Genomic DNA, 20,951 nt, shown 5'->3' on the forward strand with positions numbered 1-20,951 from the left:
GTATCTTTCCCTCAAAGGGCTTATACTCTAAGAGTAGAGTGAAATTTTACATATAGTTAACCAGAAAACAATTTGAAACTTGGTAAGTGCTTACTATCAAAGAGGTACCAACAAATCTAAGTTGATTTCTAACTGGACGAATCAGAGGAGGCTTCATGGAAGCATGGCATTTACTATGGATTTGGAGGTAGAATTTGGGATGGAATGGTTCTGGCAAAGTATCCTTTGGGAGCAAAGTGAGGTAAAGAATTTAGGATGTTTATTCTGGGGACTAAAACCCTGGAAACCAGCTTTGGTGGTGTCGTTGAATTAACCAGGCTTAATTCCTATCACATGCTATTGCAGTTTAATAAATTCCTGCAGTTAATGAAAGCTTTTTTCTTTCCTCCCCTGCCCCCTGCAGTGTGCTGCTCTGGTTGGTGAAGACCAGCCTCTTTGCCCAGATCTTCCTGAACTTGACCTTTCTGAACTAGACGTGAACGACTTGGATACGGACAGCTTTCTGGGTGGACTCAAGTGGTGCAGTGACCAGTCAGAAATAATATCCAATCAGTACAACAATGAGCCTTCAAACATATTTGAGGTAAGAACAGCCCTTGGTGAAAATTAATTTCTCATTGAACTTGGCTTATGCCACACTAACATGATTATTGGCCTGAAAGCATAATGAATTCTTACTTTGCTGTCACCAGAAGACTTTTTATCATACTTAGGCACTTCCTATTTTGTGGAAAAACAATTTTGTAAGACAAATTTTTTTTTTTTTTGAGAATTAAGGCCCTAAGGACCCACAATAGAGTGCATCAAACTGTGTTGAAATACTAAGGGATTGTGAAAGAATAAATGACAAAGAAGAACAAACGTCTACACCTGTTTATTCCTGTCTATTTCCCACAGAAAGTGATGCCTACTGTAAACTAATGTAAAATGTAAAAGAATACATTTCTTTTTAACCAAGGGGTGAGGTCTACCTTTAATTATTTTACAAAGTAAGTGAGCAGTTTTTTTTTTTTTACTATCATTATCATATTTATAATCGTACCTCTGATTTCTTTATATTATGGGAACTTCTAAGCCCAACTACTAAGCCCAACTACTCTGATATTTACTTATAAATTAGTCAAAATTAATTTACTTTTCAGTAGTGAGAATTACCTCCCAGACTCTAGACTCTTTATTAGAAGCCTACCCTGTAATAAAGAATGTTAATCTGCATCTATTAAACAGTTACTTTGAGAAAAGAAGTTCTTTCTTACAAGATCAGTACTCATTTACTTGAAAATAAATGGTTTCTTAGAGGGACAAACTCTGGCAAGTGAATTGAGTAAAGATTATCAAATCAACTAGTTTTCAATATCACCACCACCAGCACCACCATTATCATGTAACATTTTCTATCTACCATGTGCCAGGTTCCATACAAAGCACTTTAAATGTATTTTTTATCCACCAGCAGAGACATTTCTTATACTTCAGTGTTGTTTGGTTGAAATCTCGAGTCATTAAGAAAGCCAATTTTACAATATTTATTGAGTTTTTCCAGCACCCAGCACATAAAAGGCACTGAATAAATGTTTATTGAGTCATTAAGAAAACCCATTTTACAATATTTACTGAGTTTTTCCAGCACACAGAAGGTGTTGAATAAGTGCTTCGTGAATAGTGGGTGAATGATGAATATAGTATGTTCATAAGAGTAATAGTAATAACAAAACGGCCAACATTTTAGCACACTTTTGCTTTATGTATGTCATCGCACTCATCCCTCAAAACAACCTACTGTTTAGGTACTATTATTATCATTCCCATTTTACATATGCAGACAGTGAGTTTCAGAGAGGCTAAGTGATTTTCCCAAAATCACACAGTTGACAAAGACGTGGGATTTGAACCCCAGATGTATCTGACTTCAAAGTCTATTATCCTTGATTAAAAATAGAATAACAGTGAATTTGGGTGACAGCCATCCTTTACATACCAAGCTGCTTCTTTGCTCAATATATTTAAAAATAGAACAGAATCTTTCCTTTCAGTGTTGGTTGACATGGAAGCAGGTATATAGCTGGTGAGCTGAGGTGGCTGCAGATTCTGTTGACCGCTAAGATTTTATAATATGTCTGGAGCATTAAGTGGGTCTTAGAAGAGTGCTTAAGGTAATGGAGTGAAGGCTGGGGAGAAGGAATCAGGTGGAGGAAACACTGAGGGTTTGTGGTTAGTTATACTTTCCCAGGCTTCTCAGCCGGGTCTCAGAAAGTTCATGTGAGGACTTGGCTGGTTCGAACTGGTAAATTGAACATTCCTCATTCAGTACACTTGTCAGGTTACAGGCCCATTTTAAGTCATGCTGCATTAAGTAAACAGTACTTTTAAAAATGTCCATCTCCATAGACCTCTTATCTAAAAATCGACTATTTCACATTGGATGAATGCCATGCATTTTGTAGAAGATGGTTAGGGAAAAACTAAAAGGTGGTTGGGGCAATGGCGTGGTAGTCAAGGCCTCCCTTGTGGGCTGGTTGCAAAAAATACACCTTTTTTTCATGGCTGGTGTCCCTGTATTTCATGTCGTGGCACCTGCATGAGGTACTTCTCATTTACACTTCCGGGAGACTTGGTTTGGCAACTAGTTATATATCTATAGATGCTTAATCTACACAAAGACACCCCTTTTGTTTTCCTATATAACTTTCTACTACTGGTAGAATTGTTTTCAACACTCTAAACACAAGGTTTATTTCATTTAATCTCTCATCAGTTCATTTTAAACCAGTGGTTCTCAACTGAAGGCAATTTTGCCTGCCTGGGGATATTTCGCATTGTTTGGCGGGATGTTTGATTTTTTAGGACAGGAGGCAGAGAGGTGCTGCTGGTATTTAGTAGGTAGAGACCAGAGATGCTGTTTAACATCCTATAATGCACAGGACAGCTCCCCACAGCAAAGAATCATTTGGCCCCAAGTGACCATAGTGCTGAGGTGAAGAAACCCTGTTTAAAAAAAAAAGTCGCCACAATTTTTAGAAAACACTAAAGATGAATCCGTCAGATTTCCGAGAGAGAAAATAGAGTTAAGATACAGGATATGAAGACTTAGAAGCCATATAAAATTATCGAGATGCCCAGGGCCCCAGGACTGATATGTCAGGAATTCTCTTAGTGGCAGACAGCAAAAGTGACTGTATCAATAAGTCCCCATAACAGTTTTCTCTGATGTCACGAAATCCATTCTTCTTTGTCGATGCCAAGGGCAAGGCCAAATGTGGCAATACTCAATACTGTTACACACAGAAGCAGCTTCCTCAGCATTTGCATACAGAAAAGATGCCTCTACTCTTTGCCCTCTAGCGTTAAACTCAGACATCTTTTCTATAACGAAGAAAAAAGTGTGTTTTGAGCATAGGTGGAATTCTAAAATTGTGTCTTCCCCTGTGAAGAAGCTCCATAGGCAACAGAGTAACCCTTGAATGGCTACAGCTTTGCACATTGCTTCTACCAAAGCGGCATTACCCCAAAGGCATTTCCCAGCGCCTGTGACTTTAAACCTCTCACAGCGGACTTTCACCTGTGCTCCCTTGTTCTCCTCCAATTCTCAAAACCCTGCCTCATCACATTTGTGAAGGCCTTGTACTTGAGCAAGCCCAACAGTCACGGTCTCTGCCACCTCTGATCTGCCAATAACAAGCATTATCTACCTTGGATTCCCAGAATAAAATAAGGCACCGAGCAGTTCAACACTTTTCCCTGACTCAAGTATCACATTGATGACACTGCTGGACACTGGCCACAGGATTTCTGAATTCTCATCAAAGCGGGAAGAAAGCGGGTATTTAGAGTTACGTTTAGTATTGCAGAATGTTTAAACGTTGGGAATAAATAGAAATTTCTTCCTTTGACCTCTTCCATAATTTGAATCTTAGTTTGATTTTTATGTGTTGAATAACTTAAGAAGAAGAAGAAAAAAAAGAATGGAATTGAATGTCCCAATTTGGGAAACAGTGAATTCCTGAGTGGGAGGAGAGTGAGCTGACGCGTAGTTGTGCATGTTGGTTGAGTAACTGGGCACACAAACAGCAATATCTGCTTGCACAACCTATGTTCGGATGTGTAAATGCAGGTGACCACGTATGATTCAGAAGCCACTTAGCAAAACAGGACACGAGGCCTATAGGTGCAGCAGCCAGTTTATCTTATCCATGTGTCAGGAAAACAGGATGCTGTCCCTGGACCGGCTGGTAGCAAGATTTATGTTTCAGAATATTGCAACACAACTTCCTTCTCTCTGTCGCTTTGTGCATTGTTTGAAGGAGGAGAATAAAGAAGTACTTTTAAAGCATGGCAGTGTTGTAAAGATGGGTGGCATGGGTTAGGTTAAATAGCACATTGGCTCTTCTGGGACATTGTGGGCCACCTTGTCTCTGCTTTATTTTAACCTCTGCTTTGATGCCTCCTTGATTCCACTGAATGGGCATCTTTCATTTGGTGGTCTGTTAACTTCTGAATGCAGCTACTTGGGGTTCTTTAGTACATGGAGAGTGAGAATGTAGCTCTCTCTAGGTCATTGCTCATAATACGTACTGAAGGCTGCCTTTGCTAATGGGGAGGGAAGGTCTCTAATCTGTGGCCAGCATTCACGTTGGGTAATTACTGAAACTTGCAGGAAGGTCTGATACTGTGAACTTTTGTAAAAGAAAAAAGGTGGTTTCCTGCTATCTGTCTGTAAGGTGTCCTGCTATATGCCACCAGGGAATGGTGGATGGAAGCTTTCAAGAATATTCGATCATTATAGTGGGAATATAGATGATTTTACATTTTTTCCTTCGACTTTCAGTTGTATTCTAATTTTTTTCTACAATGGGCATATATTATATACTTATGAAGGAGTTAAAAACAACAGATCTTGGCTATTCAAAAGGCTGTGAGCATTTTGGGAGCAGGGAACCAGCTTGTCTTGGTCACTGATGTTTTTCTAGATGTTTTCTTAGAAAGCAGGAGAAAGTGTGTACTCAGTAAATAATTGCAACCTCATGAATGAGTTAACCATCATATATTTATTGATGGTGTGAACTGCGTTAGCTAATGTGAAAATTACATATAAAGCTCCAATAGATCTATTTCCCCTAAAGGACTTTAAATCTAGTTTGGGAGGGTGAAATCGGAAACCATTAGCAAATAATGGAAGACTATGTATACAAATATACAGATATATGTACATGTTCATATATATCAGTAATTGGAGAACAACGTAACACTATCTACATCCATGTATATGTGCACATGTATAGTTATATGCATGGAGTTATATTATATATATATTAGCAATTGGCAAATATTGCAAGACTGTGTGTATTCAAGTATACATGTATATATGTACGTGTGTGTGTGTGTATATGTATGTATCCTAGCTAAGGAGGGAATCAGCAAGAATAACATCACCCAGGTTAATAAGAGAATAAGAGTGAAGTCTTTTCATAGACGGATTATGAAGGTAAAGAGCTTGGTTTACTCAAAGTGAAAAATGTATTAATGGGAGCACAGGAGTAAGATAGGTTAGTCTGGATTTAGGGTGGGTACAAAATTATGCCAGGCCCTGAGGACCCAGTTGCAAGTGTTTACACGATAGGAATTAGGGTGCCACTGAAGATTTTTAGCAGGAGAGCAATGTGACAGAGATGGTATTTAAGGGTGATCGTTCTGATCGTTCTAAGAGCTATGGACAAGAAGAAAGTAGAGGAAATCTGACAGCAGGCTCTGTTGCATTCCAAACCCCATGCGATGCAGGTGCAGGGAAGGGACAAGGTGACAGCAGAGGGGATGGCGTCCAGGGAACAAAATTTGAAGCACCTCAAAGGAAAATTCCATCAGTCCTGATAAATATGAGTTAGGTTAGGGAGGGAGGTGGCAAAGCAGACTAACTCAAAAATATTCCAAAGGGAATTGGAACTTCATGGGTATCTATCTGGTTAAGTTTCTGCTCACCTTTAGGAGCTGAAGCACTTTCTTAGACTGTGAGTCATTTTACAAAGGGGCTCCCATCTCCCTGCTGCGTCAAGGGCAGAACAGATTTAACCCAATCCACAAATTCACGTGGTGTCTGCTTTTTCTCAGTTGTCTCCTTGGAGGAAATTCTGTAGCCTTCCATGGTAATGAATTCCTGCTTCTGACTGTGCCTGAGGTCAGGCAGACTTTTCTATGAATGGCACACCTCTTGGGATTTTAATAAAACAAACAGAGAAAAAAAATGTGTGTCCAAACCACCTCCCCTTAATTTAATCATCAGGAGAATAAATTCTCCTTTGTTATGTGGAGAGACCGAATTCATTTACAATAATCATTTCTTGAAGATTTCTGGAATCTCCAATTTGCAATCAATAAATGTTTGTCATTTAAATTCAATTTACGGCCCACAACCAGATTTTTGCCACACTTGGTAATGACGCTTAGGGAGAATATAGACTTCAAGTAAGAAAATAATAGCCATTTAAGTGGGGAGATAATTGGCTGTAACATAAGAACATTGAAGAATGTTGAAACTCCTGGAGACTTATGGAGTATTTTAAAAATTTATGTTGTACTTATCTTTGCATTTGTAGCCTACCACAAAATTTCAAATTCTGGGTATAAATCAGTTAGATGTTCATCTTGGAGAGTCACAAATCAGGAAGCAACAATCTGACCCAGCCTGTGTGCTGCTTTATTTTCAACCTCTACTGTAGGCTTATCCAGCTGGGAGACTGAGTAGTGTTCACGTGTGTGTGTGTGTGTGTGTGTGTGTGTGTTTCTCTACACACCTCAGTTAAAGACCGTTTAGACTTCTTGTCTTGATAACATCTGCCTTATCTTGGGAACATCTGGTTTATCACCCTGTTTCCGCCTTGCCATTATGCTGACCACTGGAAAAATATGGCTCAGGAGCTCTGACCCATGGGGCTATGTCTATTGGCATCAATCCCTACTAATAAATAGTAAGTCAAAGGATGCCGGTTAAATGACATCCTTCACCACTAACTTTCCTGATGGTTGCTTTTGTTAGTGTAAGTTGTGGTTACAAAAGATGAGGTCGGCTGCTGTTTTTCAGGGAAGTCAATCCAGTTCTTAGGCATTTGCAATTTGGAAAGTGAGAATCCATATGTGTAATTGGGCATAATGATTGTAGAAGGTACTAGTTTGTGTTTTGGGGATAGAGACCAACTATTTCGATACTCTTGGCACTCCAAGAAGGAGGTGAGACATTTTATGGACATATCTTGGGCTTTTCCTACCTCCTGGACTCTCCAGTGGGTCATTGAAATAAAATTTACTCCACCTGGATATCTTTGGAGCCAGGAAAGTGGAGACCCACATTCACAAGGAGGAAAACTTGGGGAGGAATCAGGAAAAAGTGGCGCAATGCCTCTTAGATTTACTTCAAAGATATTAGTCGAGGTTAAAGTAATCAAGATTCAGGGTGCTGCAGTGGACAAACTGTCCCTTTGTATAGCAACTATGTGTGCTTGCATAGTAAGCTTATACATAGTGTCTGTTTGTCCTCCTCCCCCTATCTATATGAAATGTCGTGGAAACACAGCCCAGCAGATGGCTCACCTCTGAATGAGATCAACACCCAAAGCAGATAAAAAGATGAACATTAAAGACCGACAGCCAAATTGTTCTTCCACTGTTCTCTACCCCAGACTTCACATTTTTAACAAGGTTTATCTGTCCCGATAATTATGTGCCTATTCTTTTAGCAATGAAAACTTTTATTGTGTGTTTTATAAAATGAATTGCCTGTGATGTAAAACAATTTTGTAAGGACCGTTTTTTTCTTCTTCTTTAACCTCTCAGGTTACTTTCAAGATTGTGCGCTCTGAGGTATAGTTTGAAAGCAAAGCAGGGCACTGTGTTTTACTGTAGCCTGCCAAAGATGCTGAATTACAAGCAGCTAGAATGAGAGCAAGGGAAGCGGGGAGAGAGATACACAAGGAAATACACACTCCTACTCTTGGCAAGGGCAAATTTTTACGAAGATAAATGACTTCTTATCCATTACGCAATTTACCCCAAAATGATAATAGGAGATACTTTTGTGCCTTTTCTGTTCCAAAATGATAGAATAATTTGCATAGTTTCAGATCCTAAACACTGATGCTATGTAGACCTGCCCATCTCCATTACTAGAGCAAGTTATTCATTCAAGGTTTGCAGCCGGATAGATTAATGAATGACCAGGTCTTGCGTAAAATGACTTGGCTCGACTTTTAAACAAGTAGGCTTTTTTTTTGTTTTTTTTTTTGTTTTTGGCCAGTCTTGTGCTTGGTGTTAATGGGCTCTTTCAAGCCCCCTCTAGAGTTGTTTTTTGTGTTTTTTTTTTTTAGAAGTAGCTTTGTTAACTATTTCCCCCACTTTTTCATTCTCTCCCAAACTTCTGCTCAGAAGCAGTTAGTTCAAGGAGGTAAAAGCAGGCTGGTCGGGCAGGGAGGAGGGAGGAGACTTCACAGCCAAATTCTTGGTGGCCGATGCCCTGCCCTGTGCCACATCAGCATGATTTATTGGAGCCTGGTCTTCGGCACAACTGAGTTTAGTGTGAGATCCTTGGTGTTTCTCACACAATATGCAAGGCTGGAGCTCTGATCTTTGAAGGAAAGCCTCAGAGCTATTTGCAAAGTGCTGTGCTTAGTGAATACTAAATTACATTTAGGAAATAGTCTATTGCTACCAGTTATACTTCATTTTTATTCTTGACACAGACACCTAAATCAGAGAATAGTAACATTTCAGAGATTATGGAAGCAGTTTGGGTATGTTCCAACACTATAATAGGATCAGAATTTTAAGGCCTTTGTACTATTACCAATAATCACTTAGTTTCTACTGCAGTGTACTTTGTAGGGAATTACAGCTTTTACTAAAAAGATTAAAATGCTATTATGCAAATGATTGCAGTATGTTATTATGTTTACAAATTAGCATCCATGGCTCGACACACAAATTAACTAACTATTCTATCTATGTTATTAAGGATTTAATAAAGTAACTGTTAATAAAAATGGGGAGCTTGGAACACTTAATAGGAAACAATTGTGATTTAACACAGAACTCAAGCCTTGTGTTTAAGGTTGTAGGGGATATAGTGGTAAAATAAAGTTGAGCAAAGCACAAAGAAGAACTTTGACCATGAGAGCCACAGAGCTGCTTGTCTGAGACGCTGATGACCATGAACTAAATACCTTCAGGCTACAATATACAGTGGGCAGCATATCAATAAATCTAAGCAAAGCACACACACCACCTTCTATTAATAAATAGTTCATTGAAATGATAATAGCCCTTCACTGCATGTTTGATACGTTCCATACACACAGAGAATACTTAAATTATTCGAAAATGGAGCTCAGAGCAAATTTTGCTGTGGCGAATGGGATTTAGCTGCAGAATATTGCCGTGTGATAAAAGAGGGGAAGGCTAGGTTCAGACTACGATGGCTTTACAAACAGCCTGCAAATTGCTATTCCTGGCTGTTCATAAGAGATCATAAAAGCAAGGAGATAAGAACCGCCAAGGTCTCTGAGAAATGAATGTATGTGATTATGTTATCTTGTGGGTTGGATTTACTAGACAGACCGACAACACCTTCACTTCAGTCCAACAGGAAAAGTAGAAAGAGATGTAGATTTTGAATAACAAACTTTGTTAGAGTGTGGAAGTTCCGAAACACTAGAATTAAAATCTTTCAAAAAAGATCCACGATTCCGGTCAGTGACTGCATTGCTAGATCTCAAAATGAGAGCTAAGGGTGTTACTTACTCTTAAGCAAACACACAAACAAAAAGGAAACAAAAGAATTACTAGAAAATCCTGCAGCAATGTAATTCATATTTCAAATATTTTTTATTTATTTTTCTTAATAGTCACATACAGATGTTGAAGACTTCTAGATAAACAGTAAGCTTTTTAGGTCTACCTAAAAACAAATAATTAAATGAAATAATAAATAAACTATTATCCTTTTAGATCTACCTACAGAGGGCCACCAACTTGGGCTTCTTAGCAGGAATATCAGGGTGTACTTAAAGAAACATAGGAGCAGGGAAGCAACCACAAACTTGGTCAAGGTTTGTGCCCTTGCATACAATACAAGCAATTTATTTTGTTCCAAATAGCACTTCTGTCGTTGGGAAACTACTTATGCAAATTTGTGATATCTAGCTTTAGCAAGGCACCTGGTTCCCTCATTTCCTTCCACATTTGGATAAATTGGGTTGTTCTTCACTCTTCCAAATTTGTCCTTGTGGAAGCGAACACTTGCAAATTGGTTGAAGCTTGCTAAGAGAAAGAAAGAAAGCGGGGAAAGAAAGGAGGAAATGATTTGACCAAAAACAGTGTCTGGGACAGCTTATGATTTGATGGTTTGTGGCCTTGTCCCATTCCCAGGCACCTGATCGAGAACGTGGTACAATTCTGTTATGCAGACGTTCCAGAACTCTTGCCAACATTCACCTGACATGACCAAGGTTTAAAGTACTGCCTGTAACTTTACACAGCATAGTGGAACTGTGTGTCTGTGTGTGTGTGCATACACATTCGCATTCTTTTTTTTTTTTAGGGAAAAAAATGGGATACTTGCCATGGCTGGCTGGTAAAATAATTAGTCCAGCAGACAAATGTCTTGGCCCATGTTTAAACAGAGCTTTAAGGACACAGTGTTCTCACCAGTCACATATCTAAATACAAACCAGTGTCAGCTGCCATGCAGACCAAAATGTAATAGCCTGCTTTCGCATAGGTCATCGTCAGTCCATTTTGGTCAGAGTCACACTTCACATCTGTTTCTGTGCGCTGCAGCCCCTTAAGGTGGCAATGGGCTTCGTAAGAGCAGCTATAAATTGCCACTGCTGGAATTACTTTGAATAAGTGTATACTGTTTCATATTTATAACAGTGAGCCTTCGTAATATGCACAGTGAATATATAACACCGATCAGTTCAACAAGCATGAAATTGTATGTTGTCAACTTGTCACATAAATAGAGTCATATTCTGGCTTGCCATAATGTTGAACTAACACTTTTTCCCCCAGAATTGTCGAGAGGGTCACAAAAAAAATTGGGAGGTAGCACTTCCTTTGGGTAGATAAACAGTCAGGGCTGTTGTAAAGTTGATATTACCGTTGATGGGTTCCTTTCCTCCCTTCTCTCCAAAGTGCTTACTTTTCTTGGGTGAATGTTAATTGGCTAATCTGGTGTGTTTCTTCTGTCATCCAATGGTATCATTTTCAGTCAGTGCTAGAAGGCTTTTTTTGGGTTATGTATGTGTGAGAAGCTTTTTTTGTTCTCCTTTGAAACAATTTTTTTTTTGTATTCTTGTAGCGCAAATCAGTGCTAATTGTCATGAAATTCTCTAACCATCTTCTGGCAAGCTCTCTGTTTCATTTGCACTCCAGTTAACTCTTAATTCATTACCAGAGCCCTGGGTCATAGCGAAGACTGGACATTTTGATCAGACTTTCCCACGATAGAGAATTTAGAGAGATGCAGCAGAGAAATGATTGGAGCAAATGTGCAATTTACTGAAAGGAGAGGGGGACAAATGAAACATACCAGTCGCCGGGGAGCAACTGCAGGGACCAGTTTCCACGATGGCTGATATTTCGGCACCAGAGGCATGAGTAGAAACTGATGCCAAGTACTTCTGAACTTTGGAGAAATTCTTAGAGTGTGTTCAACACTCCCCATCTTCCTTCAAATGGTCTGGAAACAGAAGGTGTTGCCGGCTATCTCTGCCGTCATGTGGATTTTCCTGGTTAAGATGCCAACTTTAAAACCTCAGGACTGTGCTTTAGAATGCATGTATTACCAAGGGGGTATGACTAACTCTGATCTTTCATCCCATATCACTTGTGGTGTGGACGGTCACATTTTCTCATGGAGGAAACCACTTGCCTGCCGAAGCTACTGGTCTCCAACTTGTGCGTATTTTCACATTTTTTCATGCTTCTGGATTTTAACAGTTTCTCTATTCTCTCACTGATTTATTTATCCCTTCATTAAAAAAAAAAAATTACTGTCAACCATTAGCATGCCCGTCTCCTTGCCACTTTCTGAAGATACAGTGATTACATGTAGACAAAGTCCATGGTACCATGAAGCTCACGGTTAGTGATGAAGACGGAGCTTTAAAATCAAGTGAGATAAGCTCTCTGAGAGAGAAAGCAAAGCGGGGACTTTCCCCACCTGCCTGTTATCCTGGTTATCGCTCACAGATAATTTCTGCCCTTCTCTGGGTTGGTACACTTATCATCTTCAGAAATGCCTTCACCTCGACATGGAATTTTGCTGGAGAGCGTTTCTCCTAGCTAATGGGACCTTCTGTTCCAAACCAAGAGCCCAGGCATAGGGTCCATCAAAAGCAGGGCAGTGGGACAGAATATTTGAAATTAGAGAACCTGGGATTTATGGTGTCCTACACAACTGTGTATTGAGAAAAACAGCAGTTTGCTCATTGGAATGGCTGAGAGAAGAGGAGAGGTAGTCAGCCTAAGGGAAGAGGGCAAGGCTGTCAGCAGAAAGTTCTCTCACCAGTGTACAAGGCTGCCGTGAGTGGAACACTGAGCCCCTGGCAACGTATTTGGGGCTCCTTTGGATGAATACCATTTTGCACCATTTTAGGCCTGTTGACATTTCTCCGTGAGAATGATATTTCAGTCCAGCTGGAAGGCCTGACACACTTTTTGTCTATATGCGACACCTTGAATATGTGGCTTTCCTACGTCTTGGAGCTTTCTTTGCACTGTTTCATGGATGGTCCTACCTGCTTCCGTGAATGAGGCAGGCACAGGAAGAAGGCTCACTACCTCTTGCCTCTTCTCTCTGGAGGTACCAAGCATTACATCTCTACTGGGCCTGATTCAATTAGATCCCTTTCACTTCCCTGTAATTCCCCGGCTTAAACTTTTTCTCCCCAGTCCTTTCCGAGAAGTTTATTTCTGATTTGAATGGTGCTTATATAGGGAAAAAAGTCCCTCTATTATAAGAATGCCCTTGGTTTTTCCATGGACTCTTGGCCTAAGGACATTAGCTTCGCTGGGTGCCATTAGCTTCACATTTGTTCAGAGGTGAAATTGAAGCTTCTGTATTCCAGACATAGTTCTCCCAGGTGTCCAGGGATCCTCGCCAACTCAGATCCTGTCCAGAAATGTTCTCATGTCAGGATCCTCTTGTGTCTTGCCAGCACATGTTTAGCAGGGACACCCTGCTCTCCTCTGAGCCACTGATACCGGCTTGCCTTTTCTTTTAGGCAGTGCTGCCTGATGGGCAGGCTCGCCTCCTATTCCCACTGGAGAAGAGTCTAGTCAAATACCTGAGCATCTGAACGCCGCGACGCTGCGTGGGTTAAGTGACATCTTACCCCGCTGGTCCGCAGTTCTAGGGCTCTGTGTGCAATAGATTTGAGAGTTATATTAGGTCACAATGCCACTTTCTAGCTCCTTTAATCCTATCACCCGGCAATCCCAGCAATGTAGCTGAGGTGGCTTCCTCTGTCCTAAAGGAATTTGTGTCAGTTTCTCCTGGGACAGATCTCATCCGGACTGCTTTGCAATATTTGTTCCAACTGAAAATTTTGACAAAGACATTCTGTCCACACAGAGCCAAAGAATTTTCTGTGTTTAGATGCATTTGGAGGTAACAGAATGTTGCCTGGTCTTGGCAGGTAACTGAGTCTGGCAATCCACGTAGCATGATCCATGCCCTGTTTAATTTGTCTTTGAATGGCAAATGTGTTTCTTCTCTGAGTCAGCAAAAGCCATGATACCCTCCAATGGTACTGTGTGACCTCCCTCCTGCTTTTGTGATATGGAAAAACAAAACAGCGATCCCACTTTTTTTCCTTTAGTTGCTGGTTCGCTTTTATTTCCAGCGACATGTTTCATAGCTGAAAGGGAAGATGTATGTTCCATAGATGGGATGCATTTTTACTTAATCACAGTGGTTATTTTTATAATTCATATTAGGAGACCTCATTTCTCTGGCCATTTTTAACTTAGTATTATTAATTGTCTGAAACATAGCTGAGAAACATACCATTTGTATAAATGTCTCTGAGAAGCCAAACCAGATGAAAAAAAAATCATACCCTCAAACTCAATGCATTTTATTCCCAGATAAGCTTCTCCAGCTCTCACTTATCACTTGCTTCCTTTTGTTTTACTTGCAATTTACACCAATCTAGTTATCTGTGTTCTGAGCACATGGGAGATTAGAAGAAATGATTTAGAAAGTTAATGAGCTTGTAGAGGCAAGGGGTGGGAAGTAGGAACTGGCCAAAACAGATGAGACTAAAAACTACAAAAAGTAGACACTTACTCAAAATATGACTGTCTGGGGCCATTTCAGTTGAGGGCAAAGCGCCCTGTATTTCTCAGGGCTATCTTTCTAAATAGCTCCCTGCGGTCATTTTACAATATCACATAATGCTACAAAAATCAATTCTCATAATTTTTAAGATGAGGGAAATATGTAAATGATTTTGAAATCTTCCCATTAAATGCTTTAATAAAAAATTGGGTGGTTAAGCCATTCAACTTCTTGATTCATCTGCACAAGTGCCCAGGTGGATTAATGCCTGATCATGAGAAATAAATGAGGCATATATGCAAACACACACACATATTTTTGCATCTAAAAGATTTTCCTGGGGTCTGGATATCATCCTGTTTTTCCCACGTAGTAGTACCTAATAGGAGAATATTCCATGTAATGTTAAACTTCATTGTATAATTTGTCAGATCACTTTCTCCCTTAAAAAAACACAACTGGTGGGATTTCCCTGGTGGCGCGATGGTTAAGAATCCTCCTGCCAATGCAGGGGATACGGGTTCGATCCCTGGTCCAGGAAGATCCCACATGCTGCAGAGCAACTAAGCCTGTGCGCCACAACGACTGATACCCGCGCGCCTAGAGCCCGTGCTCTGCAACAAGACAAGCCACCGCAGTGAGAAGCCCGTGCACCGCAATGAAGAGTAGCCCAGGCTCTCCGCAACCAGAGAAAGCCCACGTGCAGCAACGAAAACCCAACGCAGCCAAAAGTAAAACAAAACAAAACAAAACAAAAAGAACACAACTGGTAAAAATTTCCTGCAATAAAAAGATCACTGATTTTTTTTTTCTTGTCAGGAGTAAAGCTCTTTAGCTGTAAGGCCATTGGTCAAGGCAAATACAGCTCAGCAGACTTATCCTTAAATAAGTAATTCCCCGCATTACCTTAGAAGGAAATTACTGATACTTTCCCCTTCGTTGCTTTTCTACCCAGTCCCCAAATAAACCACCACTCCAACAATGCATAATTCATGTGTCTATATTCTTTGAGAACACACTCAATTGTATTACCAGTACTATGAGTAATTTCCCCCTTTTTTTCCCATTTTGTTTGGAGATCCTTATAAATAGAGGATGTAGGGCTTACAAGACAATCACTAAAATGCGCTGCTTGGTTTTGGGTAAAGGATTTCAGATAATGTGCAGGACTGAGTTCTCTAAATCTCATTTCTCTCTCGAAACCCAAGGAAAGCTCTGTGTCTTCTTTATCCAAACTCTCTGGCCCAGCTCTGTCACCTTTCACCTGAGGGGAAAGAATGGACAGCGTGGGTTTCTCTATATGGACCCTGAGCCTTGGTTGGGCCATGACCCCTCATTAGTATTCAAACTTTGGCAATTTCAAAGAATGCCGTCCACCCTGACTGCTGTAAGCAGCCCGGCCCCCCTGGTACTTCTCACGCTTCTCCCTTGTATGAAGACATTTGTGCCTCTCTTCATGTCCCCTTCAGGAATCATTCTTCCGTCATTCAATTTTTCCCCTTTCTCTTTATGGCTGTCATAATAGCTCCTGATACAGTCGGGCAGTGGTGACCCTGTCCATCACTCACCTGCAAGCTATTCTTGAACCAGTGGATGGTTCCCTGAATGACCAGATTCATTGTGCCGATGGTGGGCCTTTCCACCCGACCTTTCATCCAGGAGCATAAAAGCCCATCCCAGGCTGTGTGCAAGCTGGCTGCCCTGCCACCTCAGTGTCCTCCACGGAGCTGAGCAGTGGAAAGGAAAGAATCAATGCAAATGAAGTGCGGAGGCACGGACAGAAAAAGACGTGCAGCTGGGGGTTCTCAGAAATTACATCTGTCCTCCTTTGAGTGTCAGTGGAAATAAGCCTTAAGAAATGAGAGTCCAAAGGAAATTTGCCATACACCCAATGTCCATAAACTGTATTATAACCATGTGCTACACTAAAGGCCAGTGGTTGGTTGGGTCTGTGTTCAGTGGGAACCTTCACCAGGCAAAGGATAAACTATTAAATCCCTAAACTTAAGAAGCTATCAGTGGCCCCTCTTAGGCAAAATGAGTATTATTATCACATGTGCCAAAGAGCATTGTGGCCATAGGGGTCTGTCCTTCCGGCAGTATCCCTCGAGCTACATTATGAACTGCATGAGGGCGTTCCTTCGTGTCCTTTATAAGTGTACCTTAACTTGTTACCTCATCACCTTCTCTGTGCCGAGCACAAAACTGTGCATATTTGGAATTCTATCTCTGATGTCTGTTAACGGATGGATTTACAGTGGTTCTATCAGATTCAGGGAGAGGAAGAGAGAGAGAGAATAAAATGACCTCCCCAGCCATTTAGACCAATCCTGCTAAAAATAAGACATCTCAAAGATCTGAGAGCATGCTCTCCAAGAGATGGTTTGTAAACAGAGCCAACTGTGACAGCAGTATGTGTGCACCTGCCAGACTAGCTGTGAACTTACCTTCTAATGCACTGCAACTTGCTCCTCAGATTAAGATAGATGGGTGGTTATAATGGCAGTTGCAAGACATGTGTTAAGCTGGTGTGTGTTGGCACATAAAGACACTGTTGTATGTCTGCTTTGGACATCGAGTATTCACTCCTCTCTCCTACGGAAGAGGGAATATTTCTCACACTCAGTGAAGAGCTAAAGAATTGGTACCTTTATGGTGTTCCAGAGCATGGGGGATTAACTCTGCCTCTGTCCAAGGGATCAGCTGTTACCTGGGAGCTCATAAAAATGCACGGCCCCAGCTTCCCATGGCCCACATTGTTCCCACACTGTGCCCATATTTCCTGGCCTCAACAGATCCAGACTTCCAACATGTGCAGATATTTTGTTTTTGTTGTCATTTCCTTGTCAAAAATTACAATGAAAAGAATTTATCTCATGAGGAAAAGTGATTGCCTAATCGCACAAGTTTACAGTACCATAGCTCTATGACAGTTATCCTGTTTCCTGGAAGAATCAAGCACAGAGGCTAGAAAGAAATGGTGGGATGGCAAAGGATGGCTAATCTCCCAAGGCGTTCAGGCTTTTCAGAAGTTGTGAATGTTTTGGCCTTGCTTTGGTTTATAGGCTGGAAACCTGGGTGCAAAAATAGCAAAGCAAAAGGATCCCCTTAACCTGAATGTCTTACCAGTTTCTGGAGAGCAGTTGAATTCTTGGTCATCTTTGCTATTTTAGCAAAGACCTCAGAGAGCTGTCTTTGTTTAAAAGGGAACAGTTTACCCAGCCCACGTGGGTACCTGTTTAGGCTGACTCATGGGTTAAAATTTAGTATGCTATTATATAGGATGCTCTGATACAGGAATTTATTTCAGTCCTTCTTCAATTGACCCATTTATTGACCATTTAAAGAGCATCCACTATGTGCAAGGCACTAATTTAGGTGCTCAAAATACAAGGACGTATTGTGTACATAATACTTAGGACACAGAGTTGGTTGTCTAGTGAAAAGACACTTAACAAATTATAAGATATTGGGATGGATTTTGTGGCAAAATTAGAGATGAAGTACATGAAGACACAAACAGAGGGGTAAAAATGTCTGCTGAAAGGGTGAAAAGGGAGGAAAGTTTGTAAGTGTTGGTAGGTTATTTATTTGAGACTTCACCACATCAGGGGTTAAACATACTCCTATTTACTTATAAAATATAGTAAACTGCATTTCTCATCTCTTAGCAGGAAAACGGAATGGCCAAGAAACAGGATGCACACATTAGGCCCTTAATAACATTTTTTTTTAATGAATCTGCCTTCTAACAAGGCCGTTCTACGTCACGCTTGGCAGTCCAATAGCTCATTAGATTTTAACAAAAGCAGCAGAGCTAAATGAGAAGAATTCCTCAGTCAGGTACTCTTGGCAGTATCCCTGGGAGCACATGTGACAAATAGAATCAGAAATGACTTAAATAGTCAGCTACCACAAGCCAAACTTAAAAAAAAGCCCTGAAAAGACCAAAAATGGAAACATATTACAGTTATCTGCATTCACAGTGCAGAACAAGTTTGGTCGTATTTAAGATAATTCTCTAGTGCGTGCTATTTTTAGCCCAAGGGTAAGCTCCTTTAAGAGTCTTTGGCGTTGCATCCCTTTAACCTGGCCTAACAAACTAAGCCAATAAGCTGTCTGATTTTCCTTGTCCATCCAGGAGGAAGAGAGATAGCTAAAACAAACCATTTTCGGGGAAAATGTTCAGCCTATCTTGTATTAGGAGCTTTTTTCATATAGATTTTTAAAACATCCCAATATTAAGTGTTGCCTGTCGGAGACCAAAATGTCAAACTTTGCTGTTTTGAAATTGTAGGCTCACGGTTATAAAAAGAGGATTTTATAGGCCTAGCCTAATGGAAATAAACATTACTCCATTACCTTCAGTAAAACCAAATCTTTACAGTTCAAGCTATCATTATTAATGTCTATGAGAAGAAAGAAACGTTTCCAGGGGGTTTATTTATTTATTTATTTAGGCAAAGAAAGACTGGTGAACTGTACCACAGCAAATGAAAGTTTTCTTAACGCTTTCTCCTCAGTGACTTTGCAGTGTGTAATTTAAAAGCAGAAAGCAAAGAAAATGCCGTCTTAAAACACTAGGCTGGCTATTCCTGGTATCTTTCTTTCTTACGTATTAACAACTCTTTGTGAGACGATTGCTCTGTCAATTCTTGTCTGTCTGTCTCTATATAGTATATCCAAACAACTCTATCAGCTTTCTATTGTTCACAGCCCTGTGTGTTTTTTGAGGGCGTGGGTTGGTGGGGGTTGGGTGTATGTCTGGAGGCATAGGTGTGAGCTATCTCAGTTTAAATCATATAACCACAGGTGTGGATCACAACACTTAACAACGCATTAATTTCTGCTTAGTTCATCAAAAACAATGCTGTTAAGCATCCAAGTTTAAGGTTGTTCCCAGATTGACTGGGTTATTGAAATTCAGAAGACAATTTGCCAATCCAGTATCGGGTAGATTTCAGCAATCAATAGCCAGAAGTTTCTTGAGCTCATAGCATAAGCAAGATGGTACGCCAGGTGAGGTGGCGGTTAGAAAGGTGATTAAGGCAGGACTTCAGTTCTCAAGGAGACTTGTCACCAAATGGCAGAAAGAAGTTGCCCACGCCCACACAGTGGCAGTCAGAAAAGTTTAGGACGTTTATAGAGATCCAGACACCATGCCTAGGTTTCCTCTCTTCCAGAGTGATTCTACCTCAATTACCAGCCTTCTCATAAACATGTCATTAGGCCCCGGATAAATGAATGCCCCACCACTCCTCTTGGTTATGCATGATTTCTATCTTCCCACAGATTAGGGATTTAGGAGTTAGTATTTAACCAGAACTCAAATTCCCTGGTTCCCATTGCTTGCCCTCAGTGTCAGTAGGATGGAATTGCTGTTTTCTATCAGGAAGCTTCAGAAACACTGGCTAGTCGCATGACCATCTCCAAGGATATATTTGCTTCCTTGAGCTGCTCTATTGCCTGTTAAATGATCAAATGGTGCCTATTTCTGCAGAGCACTGGTGGGTCTGGGCATTCTTTGTCCTGCCATTGCAGTCTGCTGCCAGGGAGGTGTTTTGTGCTTTACAAGCTCGCTCCTGATCTTTAGTCCCCTTTAAGACCAGCTGTTAATCTTTAGCACAGGCTGACTCTGCAACCCAGTGCACACCAGGTTGCCTAACTTCTTGTTTGTGTGCTCCCAGGGATCAGAAACCAGTTTGCTGTTTTTCCCCCAAACCACAAGCCTTAGGGTCACTGCCTCCGTCTCCCCGTCCTTTGTTCTCCACGTTCGGTCTGTTGCTGAAAACTTCCTGTTCTTAAGTGAATGATCACATCTTCCTCCGTCATTTCTTTTTAACTCTTATCACCTTGTACTTAGTGATCACAGCCCCCTTTAGTGCTTCCCTGGTGGTGTTGTTCCCAGCTACTTCAGAAGGTATCATATCCCGCACACGCCATACTTGATGACGAAACCAACCATTATTTTTCAGCTTCTTCTGTGTGTCTAGAACGTTGCCAGAAACTATGGTGCCTATAAAAGAAATATATGGACTTTAGGGATTATCTTTCTTTGGGGATACACAGCTTTGTGAGGAAACAAGACCTACTCATGGGACACAATTGGACAGTGGGTGAAATGTGGATGGACATTCAACAAAGCCCTATTCTAGGCACAACGTAAAATATACGAGTCAGTGATCTACTCCCTGTGTTCAGTTTCCATTAGAAATAAATTGTCCCATAAGGAAACATGTGCTCATTGGCGTGATATTAGCAAACTCCTCTAAGAGTTTTAGAATTAGGAAGAGATCCATAAGACCTGTGGGGGAACACAGAAGCCAGATCTTCTGAAACAGATCTTCAGAATGGAGAGAGATTTCCATTGGCAGAGAGGAAAGGGAAGTATTTCAGACATCAGTTTTCATCTCTACTACATACTTATTGCCCACCTACTATGTACCAGGATTTATGCTAGCTGTTGGCATAACAAACTGGATGAGACAGGGACCATGTTAAACGCAAAGTCATGGTGGTGGAGAGAGCCCAAGGGATGACTGGGAAATAAGAACGAATCTAATTGGGCAAGAGGGAAAGTAGATACAAGTGAATAGAATCTTAGCATTGGACTAAATTAATATGA

The 20,951-nt window shown here is 40.7% G+C and overlaps 1 protein-coding gene across 4 annotated transcripts in view; it reads left to right on the forward strand.

The window, feature by feature from the left end:
• PPARGC1A (PPARG coactivator 1 alpha) overlaps positions 1–20,951 on the forward strand; it is a 112,228-nt gene that overhangs the window by 17,621 nt on the left and 73,656 nt on the right. For all 4 annotated transcript variants that reach the window (XM_059923255.1, XM_059923254.1, XM_059923256.1 and 1 more), the window contains exon 2: positions 404–583. In XM_059923255.1, coding sequence (XP_059779238.1) covers positions 404–583 — 180 coding nt within the window. The remainder of the gene's footprint in view (positions 1–403; positions 584–20,951) is intronic.

Source organism: Balaenoptera ricei, chromosome 5 (genome assembly GCF_028023285.1).
Source record: "Balaenoptera ricei isolate mBalRic1 chromosome 5, mBalRic1.hap2, whole genome shotgun sequence".
Lineage (NCBI taxonomy): Eukaryota > Metazoa > Chordata > Mammalia > Artiodactyla > Balaenopteridae > Balaenoptera > Balaenoptera ricei.